We start from the raw sequence: 13,826 nt of genomic DNA, 5'->3' as shown, positions 1-13,826 counted from the left end.
TCTCTGTAAAAATCAATAAAATATATTTAAAAAAATAATAATTTGAAATGATCTTAATGCCACAACAATTAGGATTTTTCTTCAATGTAGCAATACACAACAATTCAAGATTATTACAGATGGATGTTTAGACCTTACTTGAACAAAGTTAATAACTGAAACTTTAAAAACATACCATTTCTGAAGAAAATGATCAAAGATATTTTTAAAAGAAAAGAAAATAGAATGGAGGTCCAAACTTGGAGATACTCTCATATTTTGGAGTCAGGCAGGAAACAAATTAGTGACAGAGACATACGGCTATTTCACAGGGGAAGATATTAAAAGAAACTGGCCCCAAATGGAATCACTTTTGCAAAGCCCATGTCACCAAACCAAGGCTTAATACTTAACCTAATTGCATTTCAAACTTCCTCAGGAATATCATCTTACTGGTCTATCTGTAATTTCCTGGTCAACAGGAGTGAAGTAACCTGCCTTAATATACCCTTTTGTCCCCCAACAGGAAGTAACCTTGCCTGAAATAACCTTTTTCTGCATTTATGACTCCCTCTTCCCACCCTCTCTCTGCCTTAAAAAGTCTCTGAACACCCCCTCAGAGCTTCTCTCCACTTGGTAGATGGGATGCTGTCTGATTCAAAATCATTTGTTAAAGCCAATTAGATCTTCAGATTTACTCATTTAAATGTTATGTTTTTAATAAAGAGAAACCGGGGTGTGAAATGATAAAGAAATAGAGCTAAGAGTAAGGAGGTGTGATAAAACAGCAAAGTCAGGTTTTTGTACATATTGAAGAAAAACTGTGTTGTGGGTATGTGCAGACAAAAGATAAACATAACATTCAATTTCCTAATAGTTCATTAAATAATATTAACTTAAAATCCAACTAAATATAGACAAATACAATGTAGTAAATTCATCCCACTAAAAGAGAAGCTTCAACAAATAGGACTTTTGTAAAGTGAGTAGAATTAACCACAGAAGAATTTGTGCTTTTCTAGAACATTGATTTCTCAGTGAACTAGTTTTGAATTCCATTATGTTCTGAAAGTCATCTACAGGAATATAAAAATAAGATAATATATTGAATTTAACATTTAAAAGGAGTTTATTTCAATATAATCAGCTTATCACCAAGAAATATTAGTTCTTTGTTATGATAATTCCTCCTGGGTTTTATCAAAATAATATACAGTATAACTACAACAGTGTCAGTCATATTATTTCTTCTCACTCAAAACCCATTTTCCATTCTGCAAAGTCATAATAATAAAATTTAGAGCATTATCTTTATGTTTTATAAATTACTTACCAGAGTGGTGAAGATATAATGATAATATTCTGTCATCATCCCCATAGCTAATGCCTAAGAAGTAAAAAAAATAAAAATAAGTAAATATAAGTATTTTGATACTAAAGGTACACATTATATGAAATACATTATGCCAATAAAACAGATGAAAACAAAATAGCACTATTTAATAAAGAATCGGTCTATATTATTAAGGTTACATTAAAATTGAATCAAGCTAAATCTTTCCTCCATAGTTGAAGATTAGTGGTTACTAAAAGAATTTCAGAACTAATTATCTTGATAGAATAGCTATTAGTTGAATGTGAGCATTTGTGAAGCTTACTGCTTTGCATATAAGGAGAAACTTCATTTGACACAAACCTGAAATAGCACATCTTAGTTCATTATGTATGTAATGTGTCCACCACCAATCCCCTAATGAGGAACCATTTTATTTTGATAAAAGGCATTACTCAATTAGGGGAAAATGTGCTGCAAAGTACAATGCCAATAGGAATTTTTTTAAAGCATTTTAGAGACATTTCCCTGACATTAAAGAAGTAGGTGCAAATCACCACTGTCATTCAAAAAGCACAGATAAAAGAAATGTATTTTTATTTTTATTAATAGGCCAATTTCAGTCCACTCTGTTTTATTTCATACTTTTACAGTCCTTGTCAATATTTGACTATTAATTTTAAAACAAAGACTTTTGGATTAGAACTTCTAGCCATAAGAAGTGTCAATGTCCCCTCTGAAAAGAGAAAATGCCTTTGATATACTGTAGCTGTTTACCAATAAAGAGTAGTTGGTGATGATAACTGAAAAGTGATGCTCTTTAAAAAAAAAACACACACACACACACACACACAAAAAAAAAAAACTGGATAAAGAGCTCGTAGTAAAAAACAAGCATTTTCAGGTGCATCTAACATCCAATACTGTTCCACACACTAACTACACAAACTCATTCAGGGCAGAGGTGGCATCTTAGCTATTAAGGTATATATGTCAATTAGTGCCTTCAATTTGCCTCAGAAAAATCTAGCCAGCCCCAAGCTCCACTCAGTTTTAAAGCTTTCAGAAAAGAGAACTTCAAATTCACTGTTGCTCAGTATTTGGAAAAAGCTCAGGTAGTATAAATAAATTAAGCAAACAAATTAGCAAATAAGGCTACACTGATAAACCCAATCTTTTTTTCTGGATATTTAAATTAATATAAAACCCATCTATACCTGCTCTCCAAATCCTGTATCATTTCCTCAGAGTTACATTGTTTGTTAACCAATGTTGAAGAATCTCAGAAAAAGTTTATAAATCATAAAATATAGAATCGTAGTAAATGTTGCATTGCTACATTAACAAGAAGGAAGATATTTATTCTTGAATTGGTTTCTGGAATAACTGTGTTCCAAAGAGGAGACAAATATCTGGGATAAGGTAACTTTAAAAAAATACTATTGTATACATGCAGTTTGCCAGTGTTATAGAATCTAAAAGGACACATTCTGTGTAATAATGTTACTCTGACGTCTTAATTTTCATATTCTCATTTTACCTTTGCTCTGATCTTTAATTTACTAATCTAGTTATCATTATGTCTTGTGCCTCGCTGGCATGGCCAAGGATGAACCTGAGTGGGGACTGCTGAAAGGCTTAGAAAAGACAGGCAGGAGAATGAAAGCTGGGTCTCTGTGGGATGCTGCTTCCTCAAGGAGAGACAGTGCCTCCCACAAGCCCTGTCTTTATTTTAAGGAGGCACAGTAAGGGTGTGGTCAAGATATTTACAATGTTCTCTTGGGTTTTGATCCAACTCAACTACATGCACTCTATCAAGCCCACATCACTCAGGCACGTGGGGTCACCTGCTCAGACCATAGATTCAAGCTTACAACTACAGTGTTGGCTATAATTGTGCCAGGAGGGCGCTGTCCTCCAAGCTGGGACTTGCATGTGGCCATGAGGGGACTGTGCCCTCTCATTAATCAGAGGCTTGAACCTGTCCAAACACTGTAGCTGCGCCCCACAATGTATCTTTTTCTGATGTATATATATATATTTTAAATATTATCATAATTCTCTTTTCTATGTGTATCCTAACCTTGGTTTATTTTGGAATAAATATTTCTTTATATCTCTAAGTCAGAATAAACTAAGAAAACAAGTATAAAATAATGAATGAATCAAAGAAAAAGCAGAATGGAAATTCTAATAAAGATGACAGGACTCTCTGCTTTCAAATAGCAAAATAAGTCAGAGTTAGTTATCCTAGGGACAAAATAGCTGATCAATTACATACTAGTTGGAAGCCTAGAGAGAAAGCCTACCAAAGCTCATTAGCAGACAAACACTGAGTGTTAACTCACTCCTGGAATAAAGAAAAGGTCCCCTTTCCAAGGCTGTGTATTCTTTTTTTAATACTTTTTTTTTTATTGATCTCAGAGAAGAAGGGAGAGGGATTTAGAAATATCAATGATGAGAGAGAATCATTGATCAGCTGCCTCCTGCTGGGATAGAGCTTGTAACCTGGGCATGTGCCCTGAAGGAGAATTGAACTGTGTCCTGCTGGCTTATAGTTCAACATTCAACCACTGAGCCATAGTGGTTGGGTAAGTCTGGGTATTCTTAATGCGACCAAGAACTGTTTTGATATTAAATAAAAACAAATCCCTACTCTGTATTCCAGTGCTTACTTTATTGCATCATTTTGTTCATTAAAAACAAAAACCACACAAACAAAAGCAAACAAAAACCTCACATGCTTTATTACCCAAATATAACACTAGAGCAATTTTCCAAATCCAATTAAATATTTTACTGTCGTGAAATCAACATTCATATTGGGAGACTGGACAAACATCTGTTTAATAAAATAACAATTTTAGAACAGGCATTTACTGTTGGTAGTTATATGTTAAAGGACATAATTTGACATCTGAATCTGCATCACTCTCCAGTAATGAAATTTTATACTACACATGAAAGATTTTAAGACAGTTATACAAATTCTAAAACTATAATGTTAGCCAGTGTTCACAAAAATTCTAAAAAACGAAGTCTAAAGACTTATGTTCAAATCCAGGTTTTACTACATTGTAAGTATATGGCCTTGTACTAACTAACTCCCAACATTAGTTCCCTCATCTGTAAGATATAAGCTAATAGTAAGTGCTGTTTTCAGAAGTGTGATTAGGTCTGAATAATCCTGAAATCATATTAAGAGATCTTACTGCTATAAATGATTTCTTCTGATTGATTTAGTATTATCCTCTTTAGTAGGCAATGCTTATTCTGGAAGGAATATTTCTTTTCATTAAGTGTACTGTTAATAAAAGTATGTAGGTTGTCAGTGTACAATTTTATGATGTGTCATGTGTACATTGTATTGTGTGTGTACCATCCAAAGTTAAATCTGTCACCATACATTTGACCCCCTTTACCCTTTACTTTCCTCCCACTCCCTTTGTTCTGGTAACAACTATACTGTTGTCTGTGTCTATGAGTTTTTGTTGTTTGTTTTATGGTTTGCTCATTATTCCTTTCAGTTTTATTTCTTTTTAAAAAAATATATTTTATTGATATTTTACAGAGAGGAAGAGAGAGGGATAGAGAGAAACATCGATGAGAGAGAATCATCGATCAGCTGCCCCTTGCACACCTCCTACAGAGGATGTGCCCGCATGCAAGGTACATGCCCTTGACCGGAATCAGACCCAGAACCTTTCAGTCTGCAGGCCGACGCTCTGAGCCAAACCGGTTTCGGCCAGTTTTATTTCTTAATGTCACTTGGTGGGATATGCATCCCTCTGGTATTTCCTTGCTGTTGGACATTGGTCAACTTACTTAATCTTTTTAAACTCATTCTCTTTGTCTTAAAGTAGAGATAGCCCCTTTTTCTTTTGGTTGTGGTGACAACTAAACACCAGCAAAGGTGTAAGGCGTCTCATAGGAGATGCCAGCTAAACAGCAAATCTTTTCTTTTTTTCTTTTCCTACCAGTTGAATTTAGTGGCTGAGTTGCTCAACTGTTTCTCTTTCATTTCAGTACAAAACAGAAACATCTATGTCATTAATTAAAATTCACATTAAAAAACAGTAGTTAGCCACATAAAATAACCCATGTACCACAATCTGTTTGAAGATCATCAATCTTGACATTACTGTTCCTGAAAAAATAATTTATTAAAAGCAATTGCCAGACTTCTTAATCAGAAAATTACATCTAGGAAAATACTCCGTGTGTTTTTACAAACTGTCTGTATAACAATAATACTTTGATTTGAAAACCAAAGTCCAAACTTTAAATGCCAATTAAAAAAAAAACTAATAATTTAAGTAATTTAAACATTACCTGTTTCAAAATGCCTGCTGCCATTTCATGGCTGCAGTCAAAGATTACGTGGAACTCCTTGCCTCTTTTCATTTCCTTCAGTAAGGGCTTTGCATCCTTTGTATCAGCAGGTAGTTGACGAATTTTAAGTCGGAGATTGTACCTTGATGGAGCTTTAATGAGCTCTTGTAAACGAATGAGACCTTTAATGAAAAAGGTAAAAAAAAAAAAAAAAAGAAAAGAAAATTAGAGAAGAATTGGAGTGGGCCATAGAATCACAAAACATCCCACAACATCTGATTTTCTTGCCCATGTATATGTGCATAATGTAGTATGACCATTAAAATTCCTATTTCAAAACTCTAGATTCAAGGTGATTTTCGTTAAAATAATCACTTCTGAAATTCTATAAGTTATTTTTCAAATTATGAAATACATAAATGACTATTAGTTAACATAAATCATTTACGTATGTAAATGAATAGTGTCAAATTGTCTCCCTCTGTACCTCAGTACTACTCCCAAGGAGGTGTCACTGTTAATAACTTGAAATATGAATATTCAATATACTTTCTGTGAATTTCAAATATGTACATAGAGGTTTACTTTGTTTTGTGTTTTATATTAATAGTTGTTTTGTGACTATGTCTTATACGTTGTTTTAAGTCAGTGACCATTATTCTAGTTTGTTCATCATTAGGAGTGTTTTATAGAGGACATAATTTGTGTAATTATTCTCTATTGTTAGAAACTCTGGTTACTTTTTTTTTTTTTTTTTACAAGTAATGGTTTAGTAATTTGGTGTATTTTAAAAAGTGAAATAAAGTTCCTTAATAAAACAGACTCTAAATAGCCTGAACCATAATTAAATTACTTAAGAAATAAACTAACTTTTAAATATAGTTTCCTAGGTATAATATTAAATTCAGAATTTAATAAAACCACAGACATTGGTAAAAGCAAACATTTTCCTAGAGCAGTAGTTCATGATTACATTAACAAACAAATCAAACTAATGGAAACATATTTAACAGGTCATAGAAATATCAATCATTTAAAAACAACAGAGAAAAATAATTGACTATATTCTTTTATACAAACTTCAAGTAATAAGTTACTGATAAAAAGGACACAGTACATAAAAGACCTTGATAAGAAAAAAAGGATCATCCAATTATATTCAAGCTTAAACCAAATTAGCAATTTCCTTTTCTCTTCTTCCTTCTCTTTCTTCTTATCTACCTACCTCTTTTGCCATTTCATTTCTATATTTTTATTTCTTCACTGGAGGCCCAGTGCATGAAATTACTGCAAAGAGATGGGGGAGTGGCCCTTAGCTCAACCTGCACCTTCTCCAATCTGAGACCCCTCAAGGGATGTCTGACTGCCTGTTTAGGCAATGGGCGTAGCAGAGTGATGGTTAATTTGCATGTTTCTCTTTTATTAGGTAAGATGGTATCAGAAAATATAATACATAAGTTCTTTTAAATATACTCATAAAATATTAAAAATGTAAAATGGTACTAAAACCAAAATATCTAAGAATTATTTAATTGGGTTCTCTCTAAATTGTTTATAGCTGTAAATTTTCATTATTCTAACAAAATTATGTATATAAACACTTACTGATCAATAGCAACTTTAGCTGAAGAAAGAAGGCCAAACTGCCCTTGGCTTATTTACCTCACAAGATTTTGTACAAGTTAAATGAAGACTTAGGGGAGTTAGCCTATCATAACAAAATATAGCCTAGGCATTGTATTTGAATCTCAGTTCAAAAATCTATCATCTGTATGATTGGAAAAACCATCTATGTATTAATATATAAAACACCAAAAAAGAAACTGGTATATATTAGGTTATCAATAAGTAGCAGTTATTATTGGTGTTATTTTTATTAACATAGGATGAATATAGTTTTTTTTTAATGTACTGGTTATTAAAACTGTTTTTAGAAGGTATTTGACACTGATATAGACTGGAAAGCTAACAATAAAATTTTAATCAAATTTTTAAGAGATGAATTCATTACCAAAGGAAAGGGGTTATATAGCTATAAATTAGCCCAGCAGTTTTAAGTTGAAAAAGCTCAACTCACTCAAAAACATAAATTTTATGAAGAATAAAACCGATAAAGAATATTTGTGAAGTTTGCCCTAAGTATAAATATTGCCAAGGATATTCAAGTCTCTTAAGATCTCATGTGGATAGTCCCTGGAGCCATCAGATACAATAAATGTTTACATATTCTCTTCACACATATACATCCTTGCTAGCATTAATGTAACAGATTTCAGTTTGCCAGCTTCCCTGGGGAGTAATATCAAAGATCTAAGAATATAACTGTTGCTACTAGGAACTGCCATCTCCTAGTTAAGAATTTAAGTGAAAGGTTGTCTTCATTCAACAGAGATCTACTGCATGTCTTCTTTGTGCGAGACATTGTTTCATTGATAAACACTATGAATGAAGTAATAGTATGTATTTAGTATTCAACTGCTTGAGATCAACTTTGACGTTGGCATTTTTTTAATACAAAAGTTATTTCCTATAATATTTTTCATAATCAGTTTTTGGAATAAAATTGGTTCAGTGGCATCAGAGAGCAGAAACCTAGACACCTGTTTGAATACTAAGAGCAGCACCCTAGTTTTGAGTGATGGCTTTCCATCATCTCCTGTACTAAGAAGTCTAGGCGCTTCTCTCTCTCTTGGCTACTAAGCATACCTTGATGTGCTCTGCAGTGCTATTTCTTTTTTATTCTATATCCTCATTCTAGGTTCTTTGTCTACCTCATTTTCTGACATTTAGATACAAATGTCTGTCAAAACCTGTTACTTAGAACACTTTGGGAAGAATGAAAGGAGTGACAAAATGGAAGATGCATCCAAAACATCCAAAGAATGGATGCTTAGCTACCTATTTAATATGAGTAATTGGATTTTCTCCTTAGTAAAATGGGCTTAAACAAAAAGAACATATTCTAATTACAACACTGGCTATGTATTTCCTTCTTCAGCTCTCTGTCAATCTTCCTACCTCCCCCAATATCCTCCTGCAACTAACCATGTTCTAAAAATAACAATTCCTGAAAAGATCACCCTAATCAAATTCATCATATAGAAATAAATATGCATGCTTTGTGAAAAAAATAAAAAGTTTTCCCCCTTTCTTAAGGAAAAAAGCATGAGCATCTCAAAATATTTAAATGGTTTACATATAATCCTGTCCTATGGGCCTTTGGTCAAAATGGAGAAATAAAAGGACCCATCTCTGAGATGAAGTAAAAGGGGGGAAATCTATTTTATTAAAATGTGGCTAACACAAATAATTCCCAAAGAACAATTTTCAGAAAGAATAGTTTAACAAATGTGGCACCTGGTTAGGTTATTTAATGAAAGAGTAGAATTATGACTCCTTAAAACAGCCTTTTAATTAAAATGCCCATTTTCCCTAATGCAATTAGTTGATGTAATGGTAATAAAGAAGAAACAATCTGCCCAGATGGGTTCCTGAAAACCTTGCAACAAAGAAGAGCTGTGCATCGCAATTACCACTTTATTTTGGAAGATGAGCAACATTCTACTGCCTCTGATTCCTTCACAGATAGGAAAAATCTTAACCTCTTTCTACTTTCAGTTATTTTACAATAGCTGAAACCGAGGTTTATCTTGTGCTTATAGGGAACAGAGGTCTGAGCTGCTCTTTTCAAAAGTTGCCATCAATTCAGCTTTTAAGGAGACTCCAGAAGGAGCCATTTGTGCACACTCCAGCTGGCGCTTCCTTCCAGAGAGATCAATCACACCACCTCTCCGCAGGCCCAGCCTCTCCAGGCCCCAGGAAGGGAGTCCCACATCTCCTCCCATCCCCAGGTATTGATTTGGGCAGCTCACAAACTAGAGCTTTGCCACCTGGCTTACTCAACTGCCCTATTTATCATTTCAGTAAATGCGGTCTCTGTGCAGGCCAGACGTCCGCCAAAATACACTGTATAATAAACGAAACAAAAATGACTCATCTACATTCAATGGCTCATCACACACATACACACCTTTCTTTTTTTTTAGTTGAGAAAGGATCATTCATTGAGGGGCCAAAGAATAACGTTTCCAGTTATTTTTATTAGGATGTTTTATTTGCACCACAGAATGTTTTAACGAAAACTAAATAGAATAGGTATACCAGGTATGGATTTTGTACTGTTTGGTAATATAGAGAAGAAAGCTAATCATCGTTTAAAAAAAATGTTAAGTGGTTTTGACAGGAGAGGTAGATTGGCACTACAAAAATGTTTGTCTCCAAATTTCTGTGAGCCCTCCTCCTATGGGGTCAGGTGAATTTATTCATCAGTCCTGGGGAAATGGAAAATAAAGAACGCTGGGGTCTAGGAAAAGAAGGGAGAAGGGGAAGGGAAGATGAAGCTTCCAGAGCTGTTTCATCTGGTTCGAAGACAGAAAGCTAGTGATATAAAGTAAAATTAGAAGGCTGGTCTCCAGCGAGGGACTGGCTCCTCTCTGTCTGAGATTTGCTGCATTTTTAAAGTATACTAGAGCCTACAAAATTCAAAACTCAAAATATGTAGAAATAAAAATACTCTGGCTTGGTATATTGAAATCTAAATAGCAAGTGAGATTCAATTGGAATCTCAGCATGTGAATGTGAGGAACATTGTGTTGAGAATGATTTTCATACTAAGTCTGTGCTCAGGGGCATGTTTCAATAGGGATTGGCCCTGGGGTGGTGGGCTAGGCATGGTTGTATCATGTAAAGGTCATCCCCATATTAAAATCTCCTGCTTGATTTTTTGTTAAATTATAAAATCCTATCCATTATATTTTTATTGATGGAAAAGTGTTTCTATGCTTTAAAATGGTAAATAATACAATGACAACCAAACATTTTAGGCATCCTGTTCTCTACAGAAGCTAGGACCTGCGTGGTTCAATCTTGAACCATAATGCATTCAAACAAGTAAAGTCCAAAAAAGAATTCTTACATGAAGTCTCCTGAAAATATTTTACAAGTATACAAATTTATAGTCTGAAGCAACTCATTACAATTCCATATTTTCCTCTTTTCAAACACCCTCAAATCCTGAAAATCACTCTGACACATAATACACATAAACACACACGTGTGCACACAAATGCACACACATACACACTACTCTGCTTCTATTTCCCTGGGAAATATAATTCACCTCTTTGCTAACATCTCTCCCTAGGAGGTCTGACCGTGATGTTTGTGTTATTTCTGCTTGGCTGACATTTGTCAATTCCACACCACAAATACAACAGAACTGATCTAGCAAAACAGATGCCTCTTAGTAAGGCCTGAGTGAGGGAGTCACAGACAGGTAATTACAGAGTAACTATGAGCAGGTCAAGGCTGAAACCCAAAGGTCAGTACTGTGTGTTGCAGCATACTGCCAGATTTCTGAACCATACAAGTGGCATGACAGTCCACACCCACCTCATTAACTCTCTCTCCAGTAGCTATAAACAAATATATTTAAAATTTTTAAACTTCAGTTTTCTCATATGTAAAAATGTGATAACATTTATTAATATATAGGAAACAATCAAATGAGCTAATAATCATTTGAATCACTTGATACTCTGCCTGGCACAGATCAATCTATTTCTCAAGTTTCTGGTATTTACTTCTTTCCTGGACCCCAGAGATTGCAGGTCTGTGTGTGCTCCAACAGGCCCTGTTTGCTCCCCAAATCCTGTCTGCAGTCTTGTGAGTAGTCTCTAAAAAAGTCTATCCATTTCAAGAATCTAAATCAGTTCTGCTTCCTGTTTGGAACCTTTTTAATAGTCTATATGCTGTTGACTACCAAATTTCCATTTATTGCCAGAATACTCTCCCCTGAAATCTGGACTCTTAAATGAATTGTGCAGTAATGCATTAGCCTTACCCCCAAAGAAGGCTGGCTGTGGCTAGAGGCTCCCGGCAGGTAATGTCTAAGTCCTTGAAATGTCCTGCCTGACAAGAACGTCTTTGTTTTCTGGGGCCCTTTGGTTATACAGGATAGTCCAGCAACGCAACTGGCCGTAGGGTATTTGAGTTGGGAGGTTATTGATCTCTGGAGGGTCAGTGAGGCCAGTGCTCAGCCATGTCTGCATGATGAAGCACCAGTAAAAACGCTGGACACCAAGACTCAGGTGGGCTTTCTTGTTGGCGACATTCCATGCACATTGTCACTTAGTGCTGCAGGCAATAGTTGGCACTGTTCACAAATGCAGGGAGAGGACACTGGAACCTCTAAGTGTGGACTCCCACGGGCTTTGCCCTGTGTCTTTTCTCTTGGATTATCTGAATCTGTATCCTTTTCTTGTTACAAATAACGACAATATAACAGTAGTCAATCGTTCTGTGAGTTGTTCTAGTGAACTATCAAACTTACAGGTGATCTTGGATACCCTTGAAGTTGCAGTTGGTGTCAGAAGTGAAGGTGTCCTTAAAGATACCTAACTAATGCAGCATGTCTACCCTGATGTGTAGTAGATACGATATTCCATACTTGGCCCTTCATCTCCCCACCCTCTGAAATTGCTCCTCCCTCAGTTGTCCCAAGTAGGACAATGGCAACTCTTACCGATCCAGATCTGAAACCTGAGTGACATATTTGATTCTTCTCTTCCTAAAACACCTTCCATCCAATTGATTAGAAAATCCTATTGGATCTTTCTTCAAAATATATAAAGAAAGCTACCTACTCTTACTACTTCTAACACACTAGATTGAGCTACTTTGATTTCTCAAATAGATTACTTTAAAGCCTCCTAAGCAACATTGCCCTTATATATTTATACATTCGGGTACATCTGGTAGTAGCTCAATGACTATAGGGCTTATTTCATAAGGTTGGTAAGTACAGTGTCTAGACCATTTTCTGCTAGAAAAGTAGGAATGAAGAATGCAGGGGCATGAAGCACAGTTTTAGTACAGGCATAAAACTATGGGAACAGATGAGTGGAACTATAGTCAGTGGCTATGGATATATGTATGTTGTCCTTTGGCTTGACTCCAAACACAAAGAATTCTAATGTATGATGTACATTAAAACAGTGGCTTATGGTTTTCTAGGCCAAGTACTTCCAGATAATCATTCCATTTAAGGAAAGTTGTACAGACAGCAGAATGCAATCCTGCTAAGCAAAGTCTCAGGGGTCTAACCAGAGGTCTCAACTTTAGAACAGGAATAATGGGAAAGAAATGGACAGAGAATGCTAAAATTGCTACCTTGGGCTTGAAGCTAGGTCCAAGACTAGCTTGAAGTTGAATGCAAGGCCAGCTCCACACTACCCCACAAGGCTCCTAATTGGTCACAGCTTTTCCCAGGCTGAATTGTTACATGGAGTGTACTGGTGTTCCCTGCAAAGCAGGGGCTGCCCACCTAACTGCTACTCCTAAAGTCGATACCAAAATAGGATTTCCTTGTTCCTTCTCTCACTGCCATGAGGAAAAGCAATTACTCCATTATTAAAATGTAAACAGGGCTTTTCATTGCGCTAAGGCTAAAATCCTTTGGCCTCTAAGACCTTGGGGGTCTAAGTTCAAAGTATCAAAATCAATTCTATTCAGAATGCTTCCGTTTGTGAGAAACCAATAGACTTAGTATCAAATTTTAATTCTTCCTTTCTTACTGCTATTAAAATTTGATTCATCTAATTCATGAGTGAATAAGCACATAGGGACGAATTTCCAGCCCAGGTGATGTTGGGTTGTGCTCACTGGGGGCACCATAGTCACGATTAGTGGCTTTGCCCTAGGCTGACCCAGCTAAGATCTATTCTATTATCTAATGTAATTTGTCCTTTTGCACAGCAGATGAATGTAGTCCTAGGCCTGGTATAATGAGACAGGGCAGGTAACAAGCTGGACAGTTTAATGAGAAGACAGCTGTATTGTCAGAACTCTTTTGGTAAAATGCGCAGACCCAATTCACATTATACTGAGCAAAAGGGGAACTTGCTGCCTCCCACAACTGAAAACAAACTCCAGGCATGGCTACAGGCAGGAGTTCTTTGTTGCTCAGTTCTATCTTCCTCCGTGGTCCCTTCATTTACCCCATGGCACAGATAACCAACAGAATCTCATGCCCTTAAAGAGATATTTGAAATTCCTGTCAAAATCCTAAGAAGGACCCTGTATGACTCAGATTGGGGTTATTTGGTGGGAAAAGGGTTGACAT

General features: G+C 35.5%; 1 protein-coding gene across 5 annotated transcripts in view; it reads right to left on the bottom strand.

Annotated features, from left to right (window-relative positions):
* Positions 1-13,826, bottom strand: part of GRIK2 (glutamate ionotropic receptor kainate type subunit 2) — a 526,713-nt gene that overhangs the window by 278,238 nt on the left and 234,649 nt on the right. For all 5 annotated transcript variants that reach the window (XM_084889359.1, XM_084889360.1, XM_084889362.1 and 2 more), the window contains exons 5-6: positions 5,645-5,826; positions 1,313-1,366 (exon numbers count right to left, since the gene is read on the bottom strand). In XM_084889359.1, coding sequence (XP_084745485.1) covers positions 1,313-1,366; positions 5,645-5,826 — 236 coding nt within the window. The remainder of the gene's footprint in view (positions 1-1,312; positions 1,367-5,644; positions 5,827-13,826) is intronic.

Source organism: Pipistrellus hanaki, assembly GCF_964339955.1.
Source record: "Pipistrellus hanaki genome assembly, chromosome: 7".
In the NCBI taxonomy this organism is placed as follows: domain Eukaryota; kingdom Metazoa; phylum Chordata; class Mammalia; order Chiroptera; family Vespertilionidae; genus Pipistrellus; species Pipistrellus hanaki.
Note: the sequence above shows the minus strand (reverse complement) of the source record. Positions and strands in the feature narration are given on the sequence as shown.